This window comes from Larus michahellis, chromosome 3, assembly GCF_964199755.1.
Source record: "Larus michahellis chromosome 3, bLarMic1.1, whole genome shotgun sequence".
Classification (NCBI taxonomy): Eukaryota; Metazoa; Chordata; class Aves; order Charadriiformes; family Laridae; genus Larus; species Larus michahellis.
In genome coordinates, this window is record NC_133898.1 from 71,723,840 (window position 1) to 71,750,667 (window position 26,828).

The 26,828-nt window shown below is 37.7% G+C and overlaps 1 protein-coding gene across 10 annotated transcripts in view; it reads right to left on the reverse strand.

The window, feature by feature from the left end:
- Positions 1 to 26,828, reverse strand: part of LAMA2 (laminin subunit alpha 2) — a 376,159-nt gene that overhangs the window by 93,405 nt on the left and 255,926 nt on the right. For 8 of the 10 annotated variants that reach the window (XM_074580763.1, XM_074580762.1, XM_074580760.1 and 5 more), the window contains 8 exons: positions 25,024 to 25,203; positions 24,063 to 24,251; positions 23,732 to 23,970; positions 18,902 to 19,019; positions 14,362 to 14,496; positions 13,590 to 13,714; positions 10,090 to 10,176; positions 9,013 to 9,206 (listed from right to left, as the gene is read on the reverse strand). In XM_074580763.1, the coding sequence (XP_074436864.1) occupies positions 9,013 to 9,206; positions 10,090 to 10,176; positions 13,590 to 13,714; positions 14,362 to 14,496; positions 18,902 to 19,019; positions 23,732 to 23,970; positions 24,063 to 24,251; positions 25,024 to 25,203 (1,267 nt within the window). The remainder of the gene's footprint in view (positions 1 to 9,012; positions 9,207 to 10,089; positions 10,177 to 13,589; positions 13,715 to 14,361; positions 14,497 to 18,901; positions 19,020 to 23,731; positions 23,971 to 24,062; positions 24,252 to 25,023; positions 25,204 to 26,828) is intronic. The other 2 variants (XM_074580758.1, XM_074580757.1) reach the window with 1 other exon arrangement.

Genomic DNA, 26,828 nt, shown 5'->3' on the forward strand with positions numbered 1-26,828 from the left:
AGAAAACACACCTGTTCTGTAGCTGGTCAAGAAGGTAAGTAGACCTTATAATCATTTTGCAGGATGCAAATAAGTGATCTCAGATCTGAAAATAGCTGGGTTTTGATGTTTGTTTCTTGGGTTTGGTGGTTTTTTTGTTTTTGTTTTGGGTTTATTGTTTTTTTTTTTCTCTTACATTATTTCACTAATGAAACAAGCTAAAATCTATTCACCCTCAAAATTGTCAGTGGTTGTTAATACAATGCTAAAAATTTGCTATGTGTTAAAGATAAACTCAATTCACACCAGTAAGAAAAAAAAATGAACAGCTTATGAAGTGATGAAGTATTCTCAGTGAGTAAACAATTGATAAGTGAACATTCAGTACAAATTAACACCTCTTGCACAGTAATCAGGTTGAAAAGAGAAACTACATCAAGTGAGTACCAGAGTCGAGTAGATGACACAGGACTAAGCTACTCCAGTACTCATATAGTAGTAGCTGTGGGAATGTACTGTAGCTATGGGAAATATTTCAAGAGCATGATTATATTTTGCAAGACTAAATACTTCTATGTCTATCTATAAAACTGTCAGGATAAATTTGTGTCTAATATTAACAAATGCAGCACTAAATTCAGATCATTACAGCAGTGCAAGCACGTAAGAGGCAAATCATGCAGTCAATATTACAACAGTCCAGCAAGCAATTAATGCAAACTACTGTGTTTTCCACTCTCACCACACTTTCCCGTGCACAATAAGTCCTCTAAGGATTTTGACTTACCTCTTGTGAGAAGCATCTCCAAGTATGCATGCCAAAGAAACTTTTTTTAAAAAATTATTGTTCAAGTAATAAAAGACACTATAAGCTTATGGACATCTAACCACTTATTCCATTTTACAGAGAGAAGATAACGTACAATAAAGAAATCAAACATCTGAGCCATAATGTGTTCCTCCAATTGAGTGATTAACTAACACAATTTTGTTTTAACACATTCATTGCTGTTAAGACTCAGAAGACTGTGTTATGACTAGGTAATTTTTGGTCTAAGGGCAACCATGCAATCTCTGATATGATGTGGTATCCTATGATAGTGACTCTTCAGTATTAGTTTCCTGTTACTGTTTTTTATTGTTCCACTATAAAGTGTTGAACTGTTGTTAGGTTCATTTATCTGTTGGCGGCTACCCCACTGGCACTGGTTTCACACCAAATAATAAACAAGCCCTCCTCTGCCTCTCGAAACAGAACGTCCATAGAGAGATGAAAGCTTTAGCTTCCTTGCCATTGCTGCTGATTTCAGGGAGTTTGCACGATCAATATATCTCCAGAATCTCAGAAAATTCCGATCCAGATCAGGGTCTAAAATAACGACTCAGGTTTATTTCTGATTTTCATTATTTAGAAAGCCTCATGGGCTGGTTCTGATACATACCAGTACTAGTTAGGTTTATATAGTGTTTGAGTTGGGCGAAATACATTGGAGTGTGGGTCTAAACTCAACAGGAGCTCCTGCATCAAAAAAGGGAGAACAACTGGTAGCTTATCAGCTTCTAGGCCAAGTAGGAGTGCCCATCTCTTATTGAGCTCACGCAGACAGAGAAGCAGTTGTCCAGCACAGAGGTCAGTTTAACTCTTACAGCTGTGCCATAAGGGCTCATAACTTCTGTTAAACTCAGAACATAGCGAAAGCTAGTACAAGGCTTCATAGATCTGGTGTTACACACAGTATCTTTCTTTTCAGCTCACTGTGAAGGGTTGTAATCAGAAGCTCCCAGCTCCTGATGAATTAAGGACTGTGTAGGAGCTAGGAGGTGCATCTATTCACAGATTGTTCAAGACCTGCCTCTGACAAGGACAACAACTCTGCTTAGTTCTGAATTTGGAAGGGCTGAGATCATGGAGCTGCTCCCTACTTTAGAGGGTAAACCTTGATTCTGCCAGGACCAGCGGCTAGGAGGTTCCTTGTTCTCCTGGGTGCAGAACCAAGTGGCAGCTGGGAAACACTCCCTCTCATTGCAAGCACCAGTCTACTTCGAGTACAGTATTTAAGTGTCCAAGACCTGGTATTAAAGGAATCTGATTATATAATTTTCTCCTTCTACCAATATTGAATATTTAAATCAGTAAAGATGGAAGTTTGTTGACTGCAGCAAGTCTGAAGGTCCATTTTTTTTCACAAGACTGAGTTAAAGAAAAATTCCTAACAATGAAACATCTGTTTTATCTCTCGATGTCCTGATTGCTTCTTGTTCCCTGTTAATCTTGTACAGCAGAACGACATTGACTGCTTTACATTTAGGTTTTTGCTTGACCCCGAGGAACATTTGTGACAGGAGCATACATCTGACAAAAGGTTTTGCAGTTTGTGCTGCAACAGAGCTCAAAATATTGAAGCCAAATTTTTTTGAAGTCCCCATTGTAATTATGACTGGTGCCCTGAAAGCATTCAGAAGGTGAGTTCTGACTTGCCATATGTTTAACAATAAAGCCTTGAAGTTCTCACTAGGATTGCTTTCTTCCCTAAACACTGCACAGTAGCAAGCACAGTCACTGTTCCAACAGCACTGCAATCTAAGGTTCTTCATTTTATGTACTACAAACTCTGCAACTGAAGTGGAATGTCACAAGGTATAACAAAAAATACACAAGAGAATTAATAATCTAAGAAAATGAAGATGCTTGATCCAAACCCCCTTGTAGCTCCATCTTTCCACTTCAGCTTGATAAGGTCAAAGCTCTTTGGGAAGGATGAGGAGGGAGCAATACATTCTTTGGCTTGCTTACATATTTCTGATATGTATGTGTAAAATATAAATCAAGCAAATAGTAATGATCTTGGTTTGCCTGAGCATGCTGGGTACAGATGAACTAAGGAAAGGCTGCTCCTGTTCATCACACAACTCAGTCGTGTTCTGGAGTGGAACTGTGTGGCTTAACAAAGAAAAAAAATACACATCTTCAGTACTGTGGTCATTATAGGCCAGTCAGCAATTACCAGTTGACAACTTTCAGCAGAATAAACAGTGAGATATATTTATTACAGTAACAATGAGTGACGCATAAGGGACCATCAATCATTTAGAGGACAATTAATTTGTAGTTACAAATAAAAATAAAAATCTGTAAGCATTAGAGAAGGTTTGGGAGAAATTTTGTCATATTTGACAGTATGCAAGGATGTTGGCAGCATTATTAAAAGCAGTTTGCAATCCTTACTAATTTTCTTATTGTCTACTGCCTGTTTCAAAACAGAAGGGAAAGGGAGCCTAAGAAGTGGACTAATTGAGACCAAAAATTACAAGGAAGTCTTCAAGAGCAGAGCATTATGAGTATCTGTCCATGATGATCTAGATGGTCACTTTAGCTGGGGAAACAATAGAATTATTAACCATACTAACGCAAAAAGTTTAGAGTTTTTATGACCTGTAGTAGACCATTCAGACTCTTGCATTACTTAGAAAAAAATCTGCTTTTTGGATATCATTTTCCATTGCCTAATGGCATCCTAGAGAATATCGTGTTGTTCTGTCCTAGGAATATAATGGGAAGTGACGTCTGTGCCATTCACCTGTAATTATCTTTCCATTGTTATTTAGCAGTAAACAAATTCTTCCCCCCTTTGTACAGTGGCTTTAAAAAATATATTCTCTTTCCATTCTACCTGTAGCTTTCTAAAATATAACTGTTATAACACAGCTCTGAAAAGTGGCATGCACTAAGCAACTGAAAAATGACGCATTATGAAAAAAACCAGTAAGAACCTGGTAAAACATATTTTCAGCTTTATCAGAAATAGATTGCTCCAATGAACGTGTACGCTGCCCCGGATTTTCTTCTGTCTTTTCACTGCAAATTTTCACTCTAAAACCTTTAGAATACTTACTGCTCTGGTAGGGGGGTTGGACTAGATGATCTCCAGAGGTCCCTTCCAACCCTATGATTCTATGATTCTATAAGGGATATGTTAAAATATAAATGTTATATTTTAAAAATAATAGATTACAATATTGTGGCTAAAATAATTGGATTTAAATGTGCGTTATTTAGCTTTCATGTTGTACTGTGTGGTGACCTTTTACAGAATTTGCCAAAAATTCATTATTCAGATAGTTATTCTTTGCTAAATATTCAAAATCAATTTTCACTTTCCTAAATATTAACTATAACATACTGACATTGGACAGCTTAGTTACACTATGTTTTATATTACTTACAACTCTTTTTTTCTAACATAGGTCATTGTATTTGCATGTATTTTCTTTAAGCGAGACTATTTTACCACCTAACTAGGGGTTCTTTACACTTCTGACAGGTAGTATGCAATTGCAGTATTTGAAATGGAACTCTGCAAATGAGCAAAAGTAGGTACGTGCATACAGTTCATTTGAAATATTGAATGCCAACAGGATTCTGCATATGGCATTAATTTTCTGTACATTAAGGGTACTTAATCACTATTATTATTAATATTAAAGTTTCATTAGAGCTGAAGCTCATCAGAAGGAATTTAGTGAGTATTGTGGAAGCGGTTGATACATGAAAGTAAAAATATATTGTATACAGGACCAAATTCTCAGCTGCATTCTCACCAAATTCTCCAATCTCAAATCAGATTGGAACAGGTAAATGTTGTGGGAATAAGGGAAGAAAGCTTCAGGGTTTCCCCAACAGGTGTTTCTAGTGGTTCTTTGACAGCACAATGACTATTAAAGCACATTAGGGGCTGCAGCAATGAATTCCTACCAAAAGAAAACAGTTGTACTCTGAAGCCTATGACACATTCAGCAGTGTTAACCACGGGCAAATTCCCACCAAGTCTATGCTTGTCTGCCACAGCCCCTCTGTCCACCACAGGCTACAAATGTAAATGGTTTATTATCGGGCTGGTTTTCTGCCACGTCAAGGGTATTGCCCTGCGTTAGTAAAGGTGGGTTTGGAGTAATATAGGGGTTAAGGAACCTTTAAACAAAGTGAAAATCATACAGTGAGAGCAAACAGGCATAAAGTGTCTACTGAAATATTGAACTGCAGTTTTTGCAACTTGAGACGTGGATGTAATTGATGTGGTGTCAATAGTAACAGACTAGTTCCTGTGGCAGGGGAGACTTAACATACCTCCCATCTGTTCCTATAGGTGGTTCCTATTTTTATGACTAAAAGAAAGAAAGCTTTTCATTTTATTCCTCACTTTCAGCAATGACATGAAATGTCCATATGCACATACAAAGGGCCATTTTTATGGTGAAAACTGCTGATCTAGTTAAAATAAAAATATCACTACAGGTAGTGTAGATACATTTCAATACTGGTACATGAATATGTTGCAGTTAAATCAGAGATTATAGCGAACCACATCTTTCAAAGCAAAAAGGTAGAAAATTTGATTTGCCTGCACATAGCTTTTCCCGTTCATAGCGAGGATTTTTAACCTTATTATCCACACAACGAAATAGTTAACAAATTGGAAAACTGTTACAAATGAAAACTTGCAGTTAAGCTGTTTTGTACAAAGAAACTGCTATCCTGGATATCCAAAAGACTTTTCAGAATATTGATAAGGTAAATGACTAGTAAAAACCATACTAAGCAGTGCCTGAGATTGAAAACAATGGCTAGTACTGGGAATAATGTAACAAGTATTCAGGATGTTGAAAAATTAAGTCATTTTCATTTAGATGCCACTCTGGAAAACAAAGTCCTTATTTTAAAATTTTGTTGCTGTAACAGTTATGGACTTAACTCATGATTACAGTTCTCCTTGACACGTAGGCCACAAAATGGAAACCAAAGCGTAGTTATTTCCGCAAAGTAGCTGCTTACTCTATTTTCGTTCATTTTGCTGTAGTTTAAAATAAGAGTTTAAGAGCTATTATAGGTCAGAATCAAACAGGACATTAGAATTTTATTTCCTTTAAGTACACTAAGCTTTTCATCAACCAAAAGGCACAACACGGGACTCGGTCTGAGAAACAAGATCTACTGGGGGCTGATGGGGTCCATCTGTCAGAGAAGGGGAAAAGTATCTTCGGTCAGAGGCTTGCCCAGCTCATGAAGAGGGCTTTAAATTAAAGCTGCCAAAGGAAGGGAACCTCAATCCATCCCACTCCTACCAGTTTGGTGCTGGTGCCATTTCCAGGAACAGATGCCCACAGCCTGGAGAAGGATCCCAGAACAGCACTTGGGGTGCAGCACAAAGGAATTCCAGCCACTCCAGACAGTAAGTCAGCTTCATCCAGGCCCAACTTAAATGCCTCTATACAAACACACATACCATGGGGAATAAAGAAGAGGAATTAGAGATGTGTACATGCCCGCAGGGCTATGATCTCATTGGCATCACAGAGACATGGTGGGATGGCTCCTACAACTGGAATATTGGAATGGAAGGATACAGGTGCTTCAGGAAGGACAGGCAGAGGAGACAAGGAGGGGGTGTTGCCCTCTATGTCAAGGACCAGCTGGAGTGGATGGAGTTCCCCTGTGGATGGATGAAGAGCCAACTGAGAGCTTATGGGTCAGGATTAAGGGGACGGCAGGGACGCGTAACAACACAGGGGGGGTCTGCTACAGGCCACTTGACCAGGAAGACCAAGTGGATGAGTACACCGTGGTTTGTGTATACCCTCATCGAGTCTGATAACAACACCAAGCTGTGCGGAGTGGTCAACACGCTGGAGGGAAGGCATGCCAGCCAGAGGGACCTGAACAGGTTTGAGAGGTGGGCCCACGCAAACCTCATGAAGTTCAACAAGGCCAAGTGCAAGGTCCTGCATGTGGGTCACGGCAATCCCAAGCATGAATATAGCCTGGGCGGAAAATGGATAGAGAGCAGCCCCGAGGAGAAGGACTTGGGGATGTTGGTTGATGAGAAGCTCAACATGAGCTGGCAATATGAGCTTGCAGCCCAGAAAGCCAACCGTACCCTGGGGTGCCTCAAAAGAAGTGTGGTCAGCAGGTCGAGGGAGTTGATTGTGCCTCTCTACTCCTCTCTGGTGAGACCCCACCTGGACTACTGCATCCAGCTCTGGGGATCCCAGCATAAGGAGGACATGGACCTGTTGGAACGAGTCCAGAAGACGACCATGAAGATGATCAGAGGGCTGGAGCACCTCTCCTGTGAAGACAGACAGTCTGGGAGAGTTGGGCTTGTTCAGCCTGGAGAAGAGAAGGCTCTGGGGAGACCTTCTAGCAGCCTTCCAGTACCTAAAGGGGCCTACAGGAAAGATGGGGAGGGACTCTTTATCAGGGAGTGTAGCAATAGGAAGAAGGTAACAGTTTTAAACTGAAAGAAGGTACATTTAGATTAGATATTAGGATGAATTTCTTTACTGTGAGGGTGGTGAGACACTGGAACAGAAAGGCTGTAGATGCCCCATCCCTGGAAGTGTTCAAGGCCAGGCCAGATAGGGCTTTGAGCAACCTGGTCTAGTGGGAGGTGTCCCTGCCCATGGCAGGGGAGTTGGAACTAAATGATCTTTAAGTTCCCTTCCAACCCAAACCATTCCATGATTCTATGAACCAATGCCATATTATCAATAATACAGAAGTATTTATGTCTATATTCCCAGTAATCTCTCCATTAATTTTCAATGAAGAGTTGTACCTGGGAATCAGGAGTAATGCAAAAGCACTGAACTCAATAGTCACATTTAGAAGCTTACTTCTGCTAATCCTGATTACTCTGACAGCTGATCACAATCATTAAGTTGAGTGAAACAATGTTCTGCACTGTGTAGTCCCTGACTCTACATGCCTACTATCTTCCTCTTTAATCACTCAAAGAAGCCACATTTAACTGATATGATACCTTCAACTATTTTCAGCACTTCTTCAGTTTCCTTATTTTTCCTATTTGCTTTTAACATGTTTGCAATTTGTTTGAGCTGTACTAGCTGATTTTAATATTAGAAAGCGGTACACCTCTGGGTATTGAGGTAAAGACTTGATGTATTTTGTGAAAATAAAAAGAAAAGCCTTTTTTTTTTTATCTACTTGCCTCACATAGGCAAAAAAACCCCAACAAAACCACCAAAATTAAAAAGCTACAATTAAAGTCCTATATCAGATAAAAGTCAGGTAAAACATTAAAACCAATTCATTGTGCCTTGCCAATATATTCAAAGATGCACATATTAGAAAATATTATATACTGTGGACTTACGGGATCCCTATCTGCACTCTACTTTAAAATGAACAACGACAGCATCGAGAGAAAAAAAAGAAAAGATGACAATAAAATTAGTTCCTACTCAGCTGGGGGAGATGGGAGAGAGGAAAATGCCCTATTTCAGCCAGGATTTACTAAGTGTTCTAGAAAGGTTTTGCTACCTGAATTTTTTTGATAAGACATAAGCATACAATATCATGGGAAATGAGATTGTGGGCTCAAAACAAAAACTATCCAATTTCATGGAAGAAAATTACAAACAATACTAAAAGACAAGACACTTGGTACATATGAAAACTGAAGGGAGGGCAAAGATATCAATACTGTAAAATGTAACTTGATGTTTTAGGCTGTTAGTTTTCTATTTTAAACAAAGGAAATTCCTTGTTCTTGGATATATTGTACTGCCATTCCTTATGTATTTTAAATTCCAACGGGTAGTTGTGGAACCAACATGACCAAGCAAACCTTCGTAAAAACTGTGTGAGTGACTAATGGCACAGAGCATTCCAATTGCTGCTTAGACATTTAGGACAACACTAAAAAATTCACTGAAAGCCAATATTGTCACAACAGCAGTGACAAACCGTAGCAAAATAACAGACTTCAAAACCCACAAAAAGAAATCCTTCAAAGCTTTGTTGTCAATTTTCAGCGAGCATATTAAGAAGTATCGAGAGTGTTCCTAACATCTCAAGGCTTGTGAAAAAAATGGACCAGAATGTCAAAGTAGTAAGAAACCTGGCAGCTATTTTCAAAGAAACCCACACAACTGGCTGAAGCACAAAGCAGGTTGAATTTCTGAAATATGACAGAGACAATCAAAAATTCTCCAAAATGACATTAGTATACGTACAAATGCATTTCATGCCATCACGTGCATGCCGATGTTCACAGCCAACACACTTCCACCCTGTGAATCCAGGCTTGCAAGTGCACTGTCCAGTGACAGGGTCACAGGGGACAGGCAGGGAACCGTATCGATCACACTCACATTCCTGGCACGAGCCTCCCGGAGCCTGTGGATTTCCCATGTAGCCAGAAGAACATCTAGACATTGCAAATACAAAACCAGGTTTGGCCAACTGAGGCGCATAAACATGAGACTACAATGAATACTTGGCAAGATAGTAAACAAAATGTATATGAACATTCATTCACGAACCATTAAAAAAATCCTTGGTGCTTTATCATTCGGTACGCATTTGTAAAGGGAGGAATGTTGCAAACAGTCCAACAAACCAATAATAACTTTTAACGAGGACATGGAACAGTCTGGATGAAAGGACTATGCAAAAGTGATTCCACACCCCTTCAGTTAAACTTCTATTATACCGTGACAAAAAGGTTTCTACATTAGCAATGTTTGGTCTATAGACTAGCCACTTGTGTTTTGCATTAGAAGTGAAATCTCATAGTAGACACTTGCTAATTTTGATCATCTTAATCCCATAGCATTGCTATGGATGTGACAACAGCTGCTCTTTAGGTTATTAATTTGCAATTTGGTCATTAGTATGTTTATATATAAATGTCTTTCACAGTCGGTGCCCATGAAGACATAATAGTCACTAGAACAAAGGGTATGAGGGACATTAAGGCACACTATAAGATTGGTACCTAATTTTAGATAAATTTCATATTTTTCAGTTTAACTTCTGAGGCCCAGGGGAAAAAAAACCCACAAATCAGAAAGTAAGACTAGGACAATATCTGTGATATAAACAACACTGATTATCAATTTCCAGTGGGTGTCCATAAAAATTGCCTATAATGGCTGAGTTTTAACAACATATAAAGAGGAAATAACTTATCTGAAGGCACGTATTTATACATTAGTAAATATACATTTATAGTATCGAAGGACATTGCTCTCCTTTATGTCTTGCTTGTCTTTCATTGCCCCTCTTTCTTCTTTTTCCATTCATCCTACCTTTCACAGTACTGGCCTTCATATCCAGGTGGGCATGCAGTACACCGGTAATCACTAGGTCCTTCCGCAACACAAGAAGGGCTAAAACTAAAACAAAGCAAATAAAAAACTTTTTCCACTCTATTGCATCATTTCACTCTAGTCAGCCGTGCAGAAGGGCCCATGGTAAGCTCCACTTTTAATGTAAATGGTAACAGTCTCTTATCTGTTTATAAACACCTGTGGGAGATCCCTCCTTTCTATTAAGAATTTCATGAATGCCATGCTGTGATACTGGCACAATTTAGACAAATGCTGGAAGGGCAGAATCATCGAGGGGTCGTATCAGAGGGGATGGAGTCAACAATGCCCACGCCGTAGGCTTGCGTGATTGAATGGTGCTGTCACTCACCGTGAAACAAAAGATTAAGAAACTGAGTTAACAAACATCCATTCCAGTCTGATTTAATTTTAGTTTGAATAAAAGGAGATAAGCTGGGAAGAGTTTACTCAAAGGTAAGACATAAAGAAGGAGAAAGGAAACAAAGTCATAAACACGTGGAATCTTCCAAAAAGGCAGTGTCAGATGATCTCAAGGACATACTGAAGAGAAAAGACTGGTCTACAGAGAAAAAACTCCTAAAAGCTACCTTCCTTGTGATCAGGGAGGGGTTGTATTTTATTTATTTTCACTAAGCCATGACATAGATGAATAACTAGTGATTGCAGTGTGTACCTATGGGAACTGTGCAAAGTAGCACGTTGCTGGAATGTTAGTGCATTAAGTGCCTGCACAGACAGTTAAAACAAACAAAAAGGGCAGGTAGGGGAAAAGAAACACAACTAAATATTAAAATGGTGCAATACTGTAAAACTCTCAGCTCTTTGTGGAAGAAGAACCAGAAAAGCACAGAGGTGAGCCTAGATTTCTTTCTTGGTACAGTACAGTCAGCATCCTACTCTAACTTGCTTATAATGCATTAAGTCAGTGGGGCTTGAATGAATATACAAAATTACACCGTTGCAAAAAAAAGGTAAACAAATTGATCTTTTACTCACAAACTCATTATCCAACACATTTTCAACTCTATAAAAATAGATCCACACCCCCAGGAACAACTCATTCTCTCTGATCTTTTTTTTTTTAGCTCATCATGTTTGAAGCTCACTGCTGATTGTACAGGAGTATAAAAATAGTATTTAAAACCTTAGTAGAGTTTTGTAAAATTTCATAAATAATTGCACTATATTCACAAATATTATTATGTCAGCCATGACATGATAAGCTAATGAGATCGCTCCTTAGCTATCTGCATTTCATGCAGATTATGATTTATCAACTACTATACAATAGCTGCAGGTAGTTAAAATTTCTTTTCCTTAATAGTTTCTTGAAGAGCTTTCACTGAGCTGCACAACACACACAAATCCAAGGTATGATACCCTCTTTTTCCACCTAATTCTGTAGCTTTACGGAATGGATCTATCCCACGTAGGCCTATCCATCTAAAAGACGGGCATGTGGTCTAAGCCAACTGTTCAGGCATCCTCTACCAGCAGTGGAAAATGGAGATGCACAGACAGACATATACACACATTTGAAACATCTCCTCCCCTGCCCTCCCTCCAATGGTGGTTTCCTTCAGTTTTAATATGGGTGAGATGTGTATTTGTCTGTCCCTGTATTTACTATACAGGTACCAAAATTGTTGATGGCTAACAGAAGTAGAAATCCCGTCCATGACATCAGGAGACATCTGAGTTAAGGTCTATAAAACCCAAGCAGTTCTGTTTCTGGACATGCTCAGATCTGACTCTCTCTCTCAACAGCACTGAGAAATTGGATGACTATGTCACGATTAAGTGTATTTACTAATTTCAAACCAGGTGCTATTCAGTTATCTCCTGTGAAGGCTTTTGAACCAATAAGCCTCATGATCACTTTTATGTGAGCATGACACAAAAGGCCCTGACAACATCTGCAGCCGCACAGGCCGTGTGGCTGCATGAGGTATTGGTGCTTTGCTTGCTCTCCCTTCTTCAGGCAGCTCAGCAATTTGAGTGAGCACCCAGGACACACGTACTACCTGGAGTCCACACATTTCTCAACTGTAGGGCACTTCAGTGACACCCACTTCCTGTGTTTTACGGTACCTTTTAGATAAGATATTGAAATGATTTCTGGAGCACAGCGTGGAGAATGCCTAAATTCTTGTAGCAGGGTGCCATAACCACCCAGGTGAAGAGTCCTGCTCATTTTCTGATCTCACACCTGTATTTCTGGGCAACCAAGGGTTCTTAAACGACAGAAAAAAATAGGATCGAACAATATTTTCAGCACTTCCTACTGCCTGCTAGTAACAGAAAGAGTTTTTTCTAGTGTCTTTGCTGATGTGCAAAGCTGAGAAGCTTGCTCGATCTTGTTCTTCGCAACTTGAACGTCCTTTCTTGATAATAGCAGGTCAAACACATAATCAAGTCATTACAAAAAAAATTAATGAAAAAGGGTACAACTCAGAAAAACTTGCAGTTAAGATGACATTATAACTTTCTGAGACAAAGAGTATTTCTTTAAGCCACTTTTATAATTGTTTTGGTTGTTCTCATTTTGATATTTATGAGGTTTGGAAGTCTTCTTAAAAACACTTGCTGTGGATGAAAGATCATGATGTGTTTAGCTACTGATGTTTGACAAAGGGATTCCCTCCTTCAAAAAAAAACTACAGACCACCCCAAAATGATAAAATGAAGAAGAAAGAAGAAGAAGAAAAAACGTCCTCTCAGATATGCTGGCTGAAATACTCACTAAAACATCCTAAAGGTCAGACAAAGCACAGAAAAATGGTTTTAAGGAACACTTCCAACCTTTCAAGAGAACAATAATGAAACACAAACCTTTTCAGAGCAGTACTATGGTATGATTCCAAATATCATTAAGAGCTTCTCATCAAAACAACAAATAAGTCTCAAGTGCTAAACTATCATCCGTTGGGAACACATGCGGAGACACCATGGCAAGGCTCATTAGCATAAAGCAACCAATAAAATTTACACTGCAATAACTGTATTGCTTTTAGATTATTCTATCTTTCTCAAATTGCCTAAAACTCATGTAACATTAAATAAGGAATCAATGAATTCCACAGTGGAGCAAGAAAGGCACTGTAACACATTTATACCAACATAATAGATGAGCATAAGACTTTTTACAGCTCCCTTGTGGCTATATTGTACTTGAGTTCTGCTCTAGCTTCATTTGTGAGAATACCTTTATAATACACATTCATTATCTGTTGAGTATTGCATTTTCTCGCACTTATTAATTTATTCATCACAAATTAGCAAGGGAGCAATTTCCGACTTTTAAAGGAAGATCAATTAGCAAAAGCAGATACGAAACTTTTTAGTATGGCTTACATGATGCAGTGCTCCTGTAGTCATCTAAAAAAGGACACAGTGAGCCCAAAACAAAGCTCTTGCTTGCTGGAAACTAATTCTGCATCATGAGTTTGCTTACTTACTTGTTACTAGAAATAGACAGGGGACAAGCACAAGGCTGACAGTCATTCGGAGAGCCTTGGACAATGCCATAAAATCCCAGCGCACATCTCTCACAGTGGTGACCAGCAGTATTGTGCTGACAATTCTGCAGAGGAAAGAGACAGAATGAAAGCTGTAGTTGATAATTACAAGAAAGCTGTCAACAATTTGTTCCCAGCCTCAGGGATTCAAACTTATTTCAATTCATAATTTCTCTCTCCCTGATATGATTTGCAGTGGGACTGCTTGCTTTAAGCATCTATCAAATGCCTGATGAATTATATATGGGTTTACAGGAGAAAGAATGGAGGCCTGTAGCTAGCCAGATGTATCCTACAGAATTTCTTATCCCATTCATCCTTCGTTCCCTCTTTTATTCCAGCCATTGAAGCAGGAGAAACAATCAATTAAAATTCAGTCTTAATGTATCAGCTCACACACATCGTTACCTATAAGAGCAGTGTTGTGTATATTGCATGACACATGATACGTTGCCTCTTTAGTTTGAAGACATTTTTCTTTTTACACAAATAGTAATTCAGCGGCAATAAAGCACTGCATAGTCTGAACTCTAGAAAATCAGAATGGAAAACTTTAAAGGCAGATGGTTTGCTTTTTTGACCCTCCCTTTGACACTTAAGCTATTTAAGCAAAATTGGACTAAAATAGTGTCTTTATTTTTTTAGATTAGTTACACAACTTATGAATTTTACATTAAGATTAACCAAGTGCGTAAGTTCAGAAATATAATACCTGACAAATCGATGTTTCAGGGTCACACATAGTACTGTGTCCATGACACTGACATACAACACAGGCACCTAAGGGCTGAGCAGGTGTCCTTCCCGCAGGTGAAGATGGAAGCCTATAAAATCCTGGAGAGCATGACTACCATAAAAAAGATGCAGAAGAAAACAGACCATTACAGAGTGGACTAGGAATGTGGAGCGTCGCAACCTTATTTTTCCAATCTACCAGTTTTTACAAGTTGTGAAAAGAACCTGACAGGCTTCCAGCTGCGTTACAAACAATATACAGTACTTTACAGATAACAAGAGCCAAACCTAATTGGAAACATTGCTGAAAAATCCCTGGAGCACTGCACTGGCACCAGGCTTTTCATATTACAGCTTGTGTGACTTTTCATTCAGATGCGGAACACCTCACTGTTCTCACTGTGCATCAAGCATCATTCCTTTTCATTTCTTAAGAGCAAGGTTTGTTTTCAAAATAAATTTTTTGCATGGACTGTGGAGAGCAAGCAAGATGATTCTGGGTTTTTTTGCCCTTGGTGAGTTTTTTCAGGTTTGACAAGCTACTGTCTGCCTTCATACCACCTGATGGATAACAAGCAAAATCCAAATGATGATAATAATCAAAAAACTGGTTGCATGGCTGCATTATTTATAGCTATTATTTATAGATCATAAAAGTAAAGAATTCCAAATATTAAAGGTTTTACATCTCTTAGGACTATTAGCCCCAAATCAAATTTATCTGTCACTAAGTGTCCTCTACCCTAGATTGGCAATAAAATTCTGAGAGCAGCACAAAAATTACTAGCAAAGCTGACACATCTAAAATCAAGCACTTGATCTTTATTCCAGGCTTATTATGCAAATGTATGAAAGTGTCTACATAGCTCCCAGAAAGTACACAGCTATGACAACATAAAAATACAAACAGGACCATTTTGATAATTCAGACCATTAGGGGCAAGTGCATACAGAGAAGTCACTCCTCCCATGTATAAATCCCACCATCTAGTGGTGCCAGGAGCCTATGAAGGCTGTCTGATGAGGCAATTTCCTACTGTTGACCACGATTTCTGCTTTTTGGAAAGAATGTGAGTAGTACACTTTTCACACAGCAATAATAAGGATGCAAAATAAAATAAAAGAGAATCTGGTGTAAGTAACTTTTAATGATCAAAAGCAGGATTCTTCAGTCAAGTACTAGCTGACATGCTAGATTCTATTCACACGACACCACTTTGACAGTTTTATAATCATTGCCAAAACCTCCAGGAGTCTAAGTTATGGAAAAAGCATAAACACAATTATTTTCTTTTGAATCACAAAGCAAGTAATCTAACTCACTTCTGCTTTTTCCCTTTTATTTTGACTTAGACTACGTTATGATCCCTGAAGCATAAAAATAGTCTGTCTGCTTTTTCATGGTTTGTGAAGAATTCCAATTTAGATAAATAATCTCAAATTAATTTCTTTTCTTACTACAATTTCCTATGTTTTTCCTCCCTCTCCATCCCCAGAAGACTCCTTGTCCAAGCATAAAATGGTACAAAGCACAGCTTTACACGTTCTGAGTAACGTTACAATCGGGATATAAATATACGCTACATCCTCAAACAAATCTAATCTCTTAACTGTTTTTTCTGATATGCTATTGACGCTCTTCTACTTTGATCTAAGAATTTCTGAGATTAAACAGGACACAGACAAAAGATGAAGCAGACCACATTTTTCATTACTAGCTTGGAAGTTTTTCAGAAGTAATCATTAGGAAAACTCTTACCACTGCTTTTCCAGCCTGCTACTGGGTTAAAAAAAAAAAAGATATAAATGTCACTTCTAGTAAAAACTGCTGTGCACATAGTCCTCACAATGCAATTAAAGGATAAATCATGAAATAGATACATATACCCTGTTAGCATTTGCTTAAAAAATGCCTGAATATCAGATGCTTTTTTCTCCTGCTGAAATTAAATAAACCTTCACAGAACATACTATAACCTTCACTGTGCACACTAAAAATAAAGTAAGTTATAAGCATGTGAAGATTGCACAATTAAGTGCAAAGTATGAAGGTTGCAACTGAGACATTTATTGCAGCCCCGAGTGGGTGTGAATTAAAATAAAGTTATAATTACATTATCATATATTTCCCTTTGAAAATTCAATTTGTCACAGTAATTTTTAAAAAATCTGTACTTCTGAGCAAATGCTGGAGCCCATTGATTTCTCATCTATGTACTTACATGCATTCAGGTGTATGCCGTTATGAAAACAGCGTGCAAAGAAAATTACTTCATTCACTTCTTTGCACACATTTCCTATGAAGTCACTGCTCCTGCTGCCTCATTGGCCGCCTAACACGATCCTGCATAACATCTGAAGGGAGCAGAGTTCTCACAGATCACAAGGCAGATTTCCCTTCATTTACTCACTCCCAGTTTTTTCCCACTGCTAGCTTGGGGGAACCCTTTACAAGATTCCACATAGTCAAGATGTCTGAGGGATTTGCAGAATAATCGAAGTGTTGCTCCCTGCTACCTCCACCTAGCAATTGCAACAAAGGCATTTGGAATTACTAGTCCTGCTCAATAATAAAAACATGCTGGTTTGAAAAGAGAAAGCCCGCCATTCTCATCATCGAGTACACATACAGTCAAAAATATTAAGTTCTATTCTGCAAAGTGTTACATCTTAAACACTTTCTCTGGTGCCTATCATAAGATACATTTTACAAAAGCATAGGAGTCATCTGATTTTCTGTAAAACTTGGGCACCTTTGAAACATGCACTCATCATCATGAAAAATATTTAGATAAGAAAAAAAATAAATATTGTACATGTATAGGGAGCACCAAGCTCGCTTAGTTGACCTACACTTTTCTCCCAGTGTTCCATGACTTAGAAATTTACCAAATCAACAATTCAGGACAAACAGTTTAGTTTCCATTAGTATTGGATCTATTTTATTTTATTATAAGACACGCTGATTTGACTACTTCTGAGAATAAAGCAAAATATGCTATTTGGACCATGTTCCAGAATTTCTGCTCCTCTTTTCAAGCAGCTCCCTTGCTTACATAAGGGTACTGAAATTTGACAGGAGGCAAGTTTTTGTGTATAAACTGAGCAAGATCTTATGGAAGTCCTGTATCAGCACTGGAAGAAGAATAATTGTAAGGGAGTAAAACGGAAAGATATTTGCCAGAACTCAATAGCCCTTTTTGAATGTATTTTCATAGATCCACTTGGATAAATGATAAGTATTCATAAAACTGACAGTTTGAACATGTGCAGTATGACATTTCATAAAGCTTTGAAAACATCGTTCATGACGCTTCTTTCATGAAGCACAGACATGCTTCAGAATGGTTCTCATATACATTTTTAATGCATTTTCAGTGCTATTTTGAGCAGTCAAGCATGCAAAATGAAAACAAAATGGACAACCTTCATCCTATTAGCGTTAGTCCGCAAAGGCATGCTATTGGAACTGCTTCAAGAGGAAAGATCGATTTGAGGAAATCTACAGGTTCTCAACTATGAACTGCCTTTTTGACCAACTGTTCAGAATGCACTATTTCAAGTTTTGCTTTTGACATGACTTCTCTTTTTAAATTTTGTTTTTTGAGTTATTCATTATAACACAAACATTTAAGAAATCAATAATGAAATGCCGTTTAGCTTTTTATCAAAATGAAGTATTTCAATCAATCGTACAGCTATTAAGACTTTACATAGGAATATAAATGGCAAACAAGGCAAACTTAAAAATCTGGAAAGCCTTTACAGAATAGAGTTTTAAAATTATGCGTGGCTCTGTTTAGAGTGCTTGGTGCTACAATTTTAATAACATTTGTTTTTATACTTTATTTGGTGAATTTCATTCAGCTGTCAGATCTTTAACTTTTCAGGAATAAGCAGTATGTAACCTTTGACTATCCACTATTTCAAATGTTAATCTGCAGTTTACTTACAACTAACAATAATTTATAGAATCAATCAATCAGTTTTTTTTTTTTTTTTTAATTTGACATACGGGTTTCCTTTGTTTTTCTCCACAGATTCTGTGAATTGTGGTCATGATAAAGTGATGCATATAGATCAGCCTTTTGGAAGATATCATATCATAACTCTTTTGTGTATCGTGGCCTTACCATAACATGACAACATAGTACCATCTGTTGTACACAGTACATTACAATAATATTACACCTTTATCCGTCAAAAAATTCTTGATCTATCAGCATCAGTCACACGATACAGCCTCAGAGATGCTGACCCAATAAATATCACTTTCCTGTATTCTAAGTATTTGAGTTATCCCCATGGTTTCAGTGTCACATTTGCCTAAAGCAAAAAGAAGTGCTTAAATTTCTTGAGAGAGAGATACCTGAGAGAGAAAGAACGTAATTAATTAAATTAAGGGAGAGTTGTTGTCAATTAAATGAATTCACACTCTAATTACTTATCACACCTTACTAATGAATGGACCAAGGAAGGCGTAAAGACTTTTACTGGAAGTCAGGTTAGTACTGTACCTCACAAGACAAACCAGAATAACCCAATGGGCAGTCACATTTCTCAATCAGGTAAGCCTGAGGAGTCATCCCAGACACAGTGCTGGCTTCAGCAACTTCCATGGCGATCTCAGAAATCCTGAAAAAAAGGAGCAAACATCTCTAATGAGATTAGTCAAGCACTAACTCAAACCCAGTTAGTTCATAGTCAGCTGGCATAGGAGAAAATGGTCTTATTTGGCTGGTTTTAGTCTTCCTGATCTACAGCAGACAAACAGCACTATTTTTGTTTCTCCTAAGGAAACAAAGCTACCACCTCCTCCAGTCTCATTTTCTATTTCTAGGCAATCCTGTAACTGACTTTTCTCTCCTGCTTGATTCTATTTCTTTTTTTAATCTTTTTTCAGCCAAACTATTAACAAAAGCTCATATCTGATTCTTCATTTGGAGGAAATCATTAAGAAATTGAAGTCACATGCTAAATGCAGTTCCAATTCATTATTCTTATAGGTATGGCAATAAAATTGTTCACTAAATGAGCTTTTAATGAGGCAACTATTAAAAAAAAATAATAAAATCTATCCTCAGCAACTAAAGCAACCTAACAACCTCTAGAGCAGACTTCAAAGCCATTGGACATTTGCCTTTTTAGCAGGAATTTTCAGATCTGTAGCCAGATATCCCTTTTTTTCTTTCCCTTAATATCATTTAGACACATAAACAAATAATTTAAAGCAAACAAGAAATCCTACTACAGAAGCATCTGCTAGTATCAGAAAGGGATCTGTTTCATGGTAAAGCTTCCAACATTTTAACTTTCCAAACATCTGTTTGATTGTATTAATAATAATATCCTTGCCTCTCAACCACTCCCTGTCTTTCCAGCATGCATGCTGACCTGCCAAATAGGGTTGAGTACACCATGGACAAAGACAACAAACATAATACCTAATGAAATACACTTAATACTAATGTACCACAATGCTGTTCTTTTAGCTTACTTCTTTATTTGGGGGGGTTGTTACTTTGTTTAAATGAATGCTATGATCTGGAACCCCTTACTGTCTTTGAGAAACAAAAAGGGTAGAATAGCGTAAATTTTAAAGCTTCAAATATATTGCCAAACTAAAAGAAAATATTGAAGAATGTGTGATTAACTAGCTGAATAAATGTCGATAATTCTGCTAGAGTCTGTTCATTAAGTGTCTGTGCACGAGGCTAATGCAGAGGAGCTCAAAGAACTGCTCAACTCCTCCTCACGCTCATAGCCTGTCCATCTACTCACAGACCTTGATTACGGAGTGACTGAGTGACGCTCTTCTTCTGCATATTGGCACCAATGTCAGGATGACTGGAGGAAAAGCAAATGTCCACGGCTGAACTAGGGAAGACTTTTGTGATTGTGCTTAGGTGACCAGACCCATACCCCTTGATACCTTATATCAATGCAAAATCCCCAAATCATCTAGTAACTTAAACCCTGTGCTCCCTCCTTACTACCTGAAGAAAGGGGTTCAGTGGAGCAGGGAAATTGAACAAAAAACCCCCAATCAAACAAAGCCAGGTGAAAACAGAAGACTGAAAATGAAGAAGGCAAACCCATTCAGATCTGGTATGTCAGTGTAAGCTTATATTGAAATCTCTGTACATTCAATGCAAAAACAAAATGAAATTTGCCTCCCCATCATCTTCAAGGCTGAGGCAACGGTCTGTGTGCTCCAAACAAACAATTTACTGTCAGAAAGCCGTATTTACATAATAATATACTCTGGGCCCACAAAGCTACCTGTTGTTTGTGTGAAAATGTTACTTAAGGAAGGTCAGGCCTGGTTGATTCTTGGAACATGTCTAATAGGCAGAAGTCTAACAACTGCTACCTGATCAGTGTCAGGGATATTGAAATAATTCACGGTGAAATTGAAAGCATACTTCCAATTCAAACTAATTTATTAGCACGTCCCAGTTGCCTGAAAAGCAAAACAAAATCTAATAAAAGAAATGTTTCAATTTAGAGCAGTGAATGTGAAAATGAGGGCAACAAAATGAAAAATATAGGAGAAAAATGTTTGGCTTTGAATTCTGAGCAGAAATCTCTAAATCACCAGTAATGCTGCAGCTTTGAAGAAGGAACAACATTAGCTTTGCTCCTAAACTATATAGTTAACACAGCGCTAACGCTAGAACTAGGCTATTTTTATGCTTCCAACTGCTGCTGCTGCTTTGACTTTATTTAAAATGCTTTTCCTGTAGTTTATCACTTATCTGCAGCTTTTAAACTCTGCAGTTGAAATTAAGGCACTATTAAAAACCTCAAAAAATTAAAAGAGACTTCATAGATAATATTTTCCTCCTTCCATCCACAGTTTCTTTTTCTTTATACTTTTCGACTATGCACAGTCAGGTAGAAAGAGAAGCTTTACTAGATTAGAACAGGGCCCTTATTTAGAAAGCACAACGCACTCTATTTAAACAAATGCTTTATTATAAGTCACTTAATTCAAACATACGTTTAAAGTTGAGCATAAATATTGTCCTTTAGAGGGTCTCAGACTACTTTTAATAAAAGCCTTCAATATTTAACGCAAGCTAATATTCCACTAACCTTTAAAAACATTTTTGGGGATTTATTTTGTGGTTTTAAGCAAAACTTTCTCTGAAATCATTCAAGGTGCTAACTTGAAAAAAATAGTAATGTTTTCCTGCTCTTTATTTTCTACTTACAGTCTCAGATGCCATATGATGAATGTTAACTATGTAACTAGACAGATCATAAAAATCTATTGTAACATAACCACTTCCAAAATCCAATACGGTATGATATGCAAGGTTATGACTTCAGATGGAGAGTTACCAGAACAGATGAACTCTTTGCTAAGTCCTGCTGTCATCTAAAATGTCTGAAATTCTGAAATGCGATGCTGTAAAAATACATTTTGATTCTTTAAGTGCCACCTTGCAACCCTGCCCTAAAAACTGAAAGGTCCTCCTCTCTTCTCTTATATGCCTCATTACTAGGTAGCCTTGATAAAATGGTGGTGTATCACACTGCAGGTCTAGTTCAGTCATGATGGTCATATGCATCTCAGAACAAAATCATGAAAACCAAGGTTCATTTTCATAACTTATGCTGTTTGAGCTGAGATAGACAGTCTTCAGTTTTTGCTTCCACAAACAGACTAGGATCTGTAGTGCATAAAGGGAAGGGAAGGGAGAAACCGACACAAAACATGGCTATGCTTCTCAAATTTTCTATGTCGCACTGGAATTACTTCCCTATCTCTTTCCACAGGAATTCCCTGTGCTTGTAATACAATATCCTAAATTGCATATTCCAAAAATAAATGAAACCAATGTAAAACATTTATGGCATCTGTTGTTAATATTTTTCATCTAGCCAGTGCAAGTTGGATTAATACTTTCTGTAAATGATAGACTTTAAATAGAGACAATAGCAGCAACAATGACTATGTTTTCTGTCACACAATGCTGCAATGTTGCATGGTATCTGCCCCTACTACTCACCATCATGAACTCCAGAAGTCATGTTCTTATAGACCTATTTGTGACCTAAAAATCTAGAAATCATTTTAGCCTTTCACTTTTATGACAGAATCATAGAAAGGACCTCTGGAGACCTTTGGAGTTTATCTTCAATTATTCCTTTGTCCTTGCTAACACGTTCTGCTTGCAAAGGATACTGTGAATCTGTTATCAAAATTTTTTAGGAATAGTTTAGGTAATCTATTCCAGAACTTCTTTGCTCCCGGGAACTTTTCTCTCGTGTCTAATGTGAATATTTGCTGCTGAAGTTTAAGCTCACTTCTTTCTTGATTTACCCACCATGGCAACAAAGAACTGATTAATTTCTTTCTCTTTGTGGCAACATTTTATTGATCTTAAGGCAATTTCAAATTTCTAAATTAGATATTTTTTACATCTTCTCTCACAGATCATATTTTCTGGCCTGTGATGATGCTTACTGTTATCCTCTGAACACTTTAATAATTTTTTCTTGAATTCCAGTAACCAAAACTTGATGCTTAGGCTTCACTAGTCTTGGGTGGAAGTAAAAGATTAATGTTTTGCACTTTGCCGGCCATATCTGTTTATACATGCAGATAGAATATTAGCATTTCTCAACAAGAATATCAGTACTGAATCATGTTCACCTGGTGATACGTAGTAAACAACAGATCCCTCTGAATAAGTAACTAAGCAGTTGTTCCTTGTTTGTTCAATTGACTGCTCCTTCCACAGTGTAAAAATCTTATAGTTGGCCTTTAGATTGGCAGCAGATTTTTGTATTATTCCTCTCATCTTGCTGCCTGGTGTCCACTTCAAATTTAGTAAGCGTCATCTTTATTTTGCCATCTAACTTATTAACAAATAAACTGAAAAGAAAATGTTGAATATATCTGCCCCTAATCTATTTGATTAAGTAGCATTTCATGAAAGGAATACTCTTTCATCTTTGACTTTTTACCTCATTTCCCACTTGCAAGAGAAAAGTCCTTCATATGCTAACATTTATATTTAATTACAGCATTATGTTTTGATAAAGTAGACATTCATTCAAATATACTTTAGGTTTGTTTCAGGATGCATGTACTTAAATGTGTTTTCTGTTCTAGGATCCTGAAAATAAGGATTTAATTTGCCTAGTGAGATTTAAATTTTCTATTGAATAAATTTTCCGTCTCCTGTTATCTTCTGCTATGCTGAATGCTAACTCCTTCTGTTCTTCCCAGCAACTGCTTATAGCTTATGTTATGAACAAAAATTCTGCTGGGAAGCTCTATCAGGTTATCTGTGACTACTGCGCTATTTCAGACCACTGCATGAAATAGTTACCTGCTCTGCCTCATGATATTGCCATGAGTTGCCTTAATGAGAATGTAATGAACATCGTACAACACACTCAGGAAGTCTTCCCGGGTTACAGCTCTACTTGGTCTTGAGTCATCTCCATAATACTTCCATATGAAATCTGCCTGGGACACCGTCCTGTTGACACCTGAGTCATCATGATAATATTCCCAGGACGCAGTGTTTCTGAGTCTTTGGTCATCACCGTAATATACCCATTCATGCTAAAAGACAGTAATAAAAAAACAGATTGTTAACAGTATTTAAAAGAACCGGGTGCTTAAGTTTGGGTAAAAAAAGCAGATGGAAACATTACCTCTGTCATCTCTATCTCATGCCTTGTCAGCTGCCCAATTAAAGGGGCAGCCATATGCCGGACAATAATTCTTGTATTGGTGGGGGGCCCACCTCTTATGATGACTTGTGGGTAGTAAGTAGTAAAACCTGTTTCTTCTCGTGCTTCAAAGTAGATTGCATATTTCAGTTTCCCTCCATAAGCGGTCAACTAACAGAGCAAAACACAAAGTACAAAAAGAAATCTCAGTTAGCTAAAAATAAATTCCTGGGCATATGTAGGAGCTAGATACACTCTGCACCTGTGTGCAGTCTGATGAATGTGCGTATGGTAGAAAATAGCAATACATGCTTGTAGAACTCTCTGGGGGCAAGGGCTGTGTTAAAAAATACCCATCAGCAATTTGTTATTGTACTACACTGAAACCAAAATATTATCTATTTCTTTATACGTGCCTTGGTGCTGCCCAAAGTTTGTGTTTAGAGAAAGAAATATCTAAACTTTCCCAAGCCAAAACAAGAAATATCAAAAGGGCAAAATAAATCATAACAGAAGCGCATAACAATATCCAAAAAGGGGGCTATTTGAACCATTTTCTCTGGTGTAACTTAAAAAGATCAGGTGCTTTTTTTTGTTTTGTTTTTAAATGGGGAGAAACAAAAAGTTACAAGTGTTTTATTAAATGAATGCAGCTGAATTTTTCAAATAACATTTTTGTGAGAGAATCTATCTTGTGGGAGAATATTACATGTTACTGTCTGTAAATATATATTTTGAAATAGTGTTTATGTTACAGACATGAATTTCCATGATAATGAGCAAATAATTTTTAATAATGGAATGGCATTTATTTTCTTTTGAAGTACATTCCAGTGTGTGATGACATGCATATTGGAAGGGAAAAAAGGCATTGCAAAATACAAATATAAAATAAAAAATATATATAAATCCATGTCAGTATTCAGTGGAATTTTATGTTTACCTTTCGTCCCTCAAACTGCTCTGGAAGTCTCCAGTAAACAGGTTCTGACCGAAGATCCTGCATCACTTGTTCTATATTTGCTACTATTTCAGGAGGCTGGAATGCAATCCCTGAAAGAGTGCTGCGCTGAAGCTTCTCATCCACCAGTGGTAGAATCATTTGCTCTGGCTTCAAGGTAACCTACACATATTTAAAAATATCAAAAAGAATATCAAGTCTGTTTTCCCCATGAAATGTTAGTCTTTAAATTCTAACTCTTTAAAAAATTATTTCTAGGTAATTTCATCTCATGTCATGAACGATTTGTCACAAAACAGTCTTATTACTCCTTCAGGTATAAACAGTGATAATAATTACTTCCCCCTCGAGCTTTTTGTACCTTGTCCTCATGTTAACAAAGAACAGACTAGCACTGGTTAAAATAGATTCATCAGCAAGTGATCCCAAGAATTTTATTCAAGTGATTTTCATAGTGCTATTTCAGTCTCGGGCCTGCTCTGTTCATATTGTAAGAAATGTACCTTATGAAGAAGCATAATTCTCAGCAACACTTATTATACATCACTGGGGCTGTGGAACACGATGCCTGATCCCTTGGCACTTTTACACAATAGTCAAGCTCAGTGTTCTCCACGCAATACGCAGAGAGCAAGGGCTCAGGGTTTCTGTAACTCTAAATTCAGATTTAATGAAAAATATAAGGATGCCACTTAGATACTTGTAATTTTCTTAGGTTTGTTGAAAAAGTCTCAATAGCATTACATAGAAATCATTATTTTGATCAAAAACTGTAATAAGAGTCTTAGTAATTCCATGCAGATGAAAGTATCACAGGAAGCATGTGAACAAATGCAAAGGGCTGGTATCAAAATTGCTTTCTCCCAAAGAGTGAGGAAAACAAAGAAAACAGTCATCCCATCAACTCGCTGTTCACAAGACAGGGATCGGGTAATGAGGAATCAACCAGGCCCTGTACTGTACCTTAAGCATCTTGGTATTTCCATTTACAGCAGCATCTACGGACTGAACAGACATGGAAGCATTCCTAATATTGCCAGCCCTAAGTGAGATTTCCTGAGTTCCTATCATAACCTTATTTTACTGTTTACTACCTTAGACATCAAGAAAGTGCTCAACATATTTGAATTTCAGATTAGCCTTGCCTTACTGTCAAGAAGGGGTCCTACAGGAGAGATGGGGAAGGACTCTCTACCAGGGAGTGCAGTGATAGGACAAGCGTAACAATTTTAAACTGAAAGAGGGTAGATTTAGATTAGATATTAGGAAGACATTCTTTACTGTGAGGGTGGTGATGCACTAGAACAAGTTGTGGTTGCCCCATCCCTGGAAGTGTTCAAGGCCAGGCTGGATGGGGCTTTGAGGAACATGGTCTAGTGGGCGGTGTCCCTGCCCATGGCAGGGCGTTTGGAATTAGATGATCTTTAAGGCCCCTTCCAACTCAAACCATCCTATGATTCTATGATTTGCTTGTTGAAACATGTCTAATGCCATTTGAACCACCTGAGAGTATCTGAAATAGTCACCAGCAGCTGATAGAAACCAATCTCAACTGGTTGCGCAGACAGAACCCAGTCTCAACCCAGTCTCAACCCGAGTTGTAAACTCAGTTTACAACTCTGAATCAGTTCTGAAATAGATCAGAGTTCCAAAACCTAGATGAGACATGGACATGCACTTATTTAGATATGACCATAAATAGGAAAGGAAATTAATCAGGAGACACAAAATAATCAGGATGTTTAAACTATGTTTCTGCTTTGTGCTGCCACAAGGGTCAAAGCACG